The sequence below is a fragment of the Cavia porcellus genome, unplaced genomic scaffold (genome assembly GCF_034190915.1).
Source record: "Cavia porcellus strain 051 isolate PalLab524CR breed Dunkin Hartley unplaced genomic scaffold, mCavPor4.1 scaffold_9, whole genome shotgun sequence".
NCBI lineage: Eukaryota > Metazoa > Chordata > Mammalia > Rodentia > Caviidae > Cavia > Cavia porcellus.
In genome coordinates, this window is record NW_026947492.1 from 67,833,724 (window position 1) to 67,838,253 (window position 4,530).

Genomic DNA, 4,530 nt, shown 5'->3' on the forward strand with positions numbered 1-4,530 from the left:
CAATGCATTCCAAGTTGATACATAATTTCAGCATATTCCTACCAAAATTTTAATGTTCTTATCTTGCAAAAATATGCTGTCAAAATTATTGTGGCAGTTCAAATATACATAACAAGACCAACATTCTGGAAACCATAAAAACAAAATTGAAAGACTCATCTTCATTTTAAACCTTACTAATCAATGATATATTGTGATGCTGGCATAAGGACGGTTATACAGCTCACTGGAAACTAATTGAGAGTTCAGGGTGTTAAGAGCTCTGAGAATACAAAGAAAATTAGTGGAAGGAAGACCTTTTTAAAGAAATGACAATAAGATAAGTAGAAATCCATTCTCAGAGAATAAGAATTGCAATATTAACTGTCACTATGGACACAAAAACAAACAACAAAATCAAAACTGGAGCACATTATATACTTAAATGTAAAAGTTAAGATTGTGCCACTCAGTAGGAATAAATATATGTGATATTGTAGTAGATGAAGATGACAGATATAATAGAGCATAAACAATGCTAAAAAATACTGAAAAAGAGATACATCTAAATGTAAACTTTTGCAAATTATATGATCCAGAAAGGTAGCGATATAACTCTGTTTGGGAGAAAATATTTGTAAGTCAAATAACACATAGGATAACTGTATTTAATCTATTCAGCTGCAAATCATAGCTTCCCTAACATTCAGCAAAATAAATCATATTTTAGTTTATAAAGAAACAAATACAAAACATCAAAAATTGCTGTTACCTTACCAGACCATGAAGAATGAAAAAATAGCAGCAAAAGAAACCAATGAAACTCTACAACACGTGACTGAAAAATTCATTTTTGGAGAATCAGTAGGTCATTGAAAAATCAGATAAAAATTTAAAATATTCTTATCATCAAGTGAAAATGAAAACACAACAAAACAGAAATTCTGCTATAAATCAAAGACAGTAGCAATAGGAAAGTTGATCACTATGAGTGCCTCCATCAATGAAAATCATACAGATCACAATAAATTACCTAATCATATTTTTCAGAGCTTTCAAAAAACAAGAACCAGTTGAATCCAAACCTAAAATAGGAAAGAAATACTAAAGAACAGAGTTGAAATTAATGAAATAGAGAAGAAAAGAATAATGCAAATGAATAAGACAAAGTTTGTTCTCTGAAAACATGAACAATATTGATAAACATGTAGTCAAACAAATCATAATGAGTGACTACTCAAACCAAAAAAGTACAATTCCAGATAAAAAGAAATGTTACAATGATTATCGTTGAAATTCTGAGGATTACTGTAGACTAATCAATCAGAGACTCTAGAAGAAATGGAAATTCTAGACACATATGAAGCACCAACATAAAACTGAGAAGATATATAAAATCCACTAACAAGCAATAGGACAAATAAAGTTACAAAAGTTTCCCAACAAGAAGAACTCTAGAACCAGAAAGGTTCTAGTCATAGTTTTATTACATCTTTCAAAGAATGCAGAGCACCTCAAATTATTTCATAAAATAGAGAAGGACTCATGTGTAATATATGCTGCCAAATACAAAAAGGAATTATTAAAAAGACAAAATGAGGAACAACATTAAAATAGGGTCCATATAAACTTTGTTATATACAAAATGTGCATTTTGAGATTGCAGTTTCAATCACAATTTTAAAAATTGCTTATTGTGTTTAGTAAATATAGGCAAAAATGAGATTTTTAGAAATGTTACTGCAATTCATTATAATGTGAACATATTGCCTTATAATTATCATCTTTGAAGGTACTGTGAAATGTACACACTAATAGAATGATTAGCTTTTTGAAAAATTTAGAAACATAACTTCACTGATATATAGACAAAGCAGACTCCTTTTATATTCGTCGATTTAGTAGATAGAATATAAGCAAGATACATAACTTGTTTCTTCTGATTATGTCACAAAATGGTTTTTTGTTTCATCAGAAGTTCACTGAGGAAAAAATAGGTGAACATTACATAAAATTTAATAAGCTGTAAAGCTTAAGGAGCCTGCAAGAAGTAACTGGTAGAAAATGTAAGGTTGATGAAACAGTATTTAACGATAGTTTGTGTCTCCATTTAATTCCAGTAAGATAATCAGGTATGACACACACAGTGAGTCAGAGAGAGTCAGAGACTGAAAGAGAGAGAGAGAGAGAGAGAGAGAGAAAAGAGAGAGAGAGAGGAACAAGGGAGATAGGAAGATAAAAGGGAGCAGCAAAAGAGGAGAAATTTAATCCTTATTTTATCACATTACACATGAATTTTAATAGTTAAATATAAAATAAAAATTAAATGATATTTTAATAGAAGTTATCTGCTTTGAAAAAAAACTAAAATTTCATATGAAAATGTGATAATAAATATTTGCAATTTTATTAATAAAATTTTATCTATCCTGTGGATTATATATATATATATACATATATACATATATATATATATATATATTTGCACACAAAGTAATTAAGACAGATACACAAGTAAATGCTAGTACTTCACTGAAAAGAAAGTTTTGTGTCTATACTATTTGATCAATTTTCTATGCCTATATTTTGTAATATGAGTAACTAGTTTGAAGATAGCAATATGCAATGCATTAATCATTGATACTTTCCTACAATCGTATTTTGAAATTTTGTACCTTTTCTTTTTATAGAACTGGGAATAGAACTGTACCAATTTAGTTGCATTTAAAAAAGTAATAACCTCAAAATTATTATACTACCATTCTGCATAACTAGAATTGCAAGGTATGTTATTGAGGGACGCCTTTCAATTTAGCCCTTGCGAATGAACATTTTCCTCACTCCCTCTCGGATCTGTTTGGTTTTCACTCCATAGACGATAGGGTTGAGCAAGGGTGGAACTAGGAGGTAAAGGTTGGACAGGAGAATGTGCACATATGGAGCAACATTGAAGCCAAATCTGTGTATGAAGGATGTGAAAAATGTGAGGATGTAGAACTGAAGAAAGACAAAGATGTGGGCTGTGCATGTGTTCAGTGTTTTGAAGCGTGCCTCCTTCTGGGGCAATTTAAAGACCGCCTGGAAGATAAAGGCATAGGACAAGAAAATGAAGATTACATCAAATCCAAGGACCGAGAAGGCCACAAAGAGTCCATAGGCTTTATTGGCTCTGATGTTTTCAGCAGCCAGCTTCACCACAGCCATGTGCTCACAGTAGGAATGAGCTATGAGTGTGGTCCGGAAATGCTTCAGGCGCAGTTTAATTAGAAGTGGACACATGATGATGATAACAGATGCCCGGACTGTCACTGTGATGATAATGCTGATAAGCACCTTCCTAGTGAGAATAGCAGAATGCCTCAAGGGTTCACAGATAGCAACATATCGATCAAAGGCCATGGCCAGAAGAATGCCAGACTCCATGCACTGGAAAGTGTGAGTAAAATACATCTGGATAAGGCAGGAATCAAAGTGAATTTCCCTTGATTGAAGCCAAAAGATGGCCAGCATTTTGGGGGTAATGCATAAGGTCAGGCCCAGGTCAGTACCTGCCAATATAGCCAAGAAGACATACATGGGCTCGTGGAGACTGTGCTCAGAGTGGATGATGGCGATGAGGAGTCCATTTCCAATGGTGGCCAGGAGAAAAGAGATGAAGAACGGGATCCCAATCCAGTGTTGCACTGTTTCAAGGCCTGGAATTCCAATGAGTGTGAAGACGGATGGATTGAAGCAGGTGCCATTGGCAAATGACATGATAGGGACACGCAGAATCCCCCCAAACTTTGGGTCTAATAAGAAACAATAAATTTATTGATAATCTTAGTTATGCAGTGCAATCCTGGAAAAATGTATAGAAAAATGCCATAATTTGTAGCATTCCTATAAGTGCTAAACTAGATTTTAGCCTGACTTTATGAAGGAAAAATGAATTTTTTTATGTGTCCAGAATTTAAAACTGTAAATAACTATCCTAAGTAAAACTTTTAGTGTTTCTTAACTATGGATAGATGCATAGGCAAAATAAAAATTCACCAACTTTTCCCACAAATTATTTAAATTCCCAATTTAAATGTCTTTATTTTTAGTATATATTTAGTATATTATAAAGTCCAACTTTTACTACTTAAAAATATAAATGTATCTATTCCAAATTTATACATGTAATTATTAATATTCTACTACAATATAAAATAAAATTGGCTACTTATATTTTTCCTCCTATTCAAAATCATACTTCTTCTAAGGAATTATATTTTAAGTGTACATTATCACTCATGTTGACATCTCTGTATTTTTCTTCCCCAGTTATTTGTATTACCCTTGTGATTATGCCATTTACAGCTTCTGACTATTCTAAAGAACAAAGAGTTCTGTAGACCTTACACTAAATAATCAGTCTGTAGTTTTAAGACATGTTTTTGTAGTGTGCATGACCTGTGTAGTTTGTAGTTCAACAGATACAACCAATAAAATCATTATCTGTATTACTATTCTTATTTCTTATCAGAAAAGGAAATTCCTTTGAAATGTAATTAAATAAACAAAACC

At 32.1% G+C, this 4,530-nt stretch overlaps 1 protein-coding gene across 1 annotated transcript; it reads right to left on the minus strand.

The window, feature by feature from the left end:
• Positions 1-2,790: 2,790 nt before the first annotated feature.
• On the minus strand, positions 2,791-3,735 carry LOC134477502 (olfactory receptor 52A5-like). The gene has a single exon (XM_063255631.1). The coding sequence runs from the start codon at positions 3,733-3,735 to the stop codon at positions 2,791-2,793; it is 945 nt and encodes a 314-aa protein (XP_063111701.1).
• Between the last annotated feature and the right edge of the window lie 795 nt (positions 3,736-4,530).

Coding starts and splice junctions, on each gene's coding strand:
- LOC134477502 (XM_063255631.1), bottom strand. CDS start 3,735: ATGTCATTTGCCAATGGCACCTGCTTCAATCCATCCGTCTTCACACTC.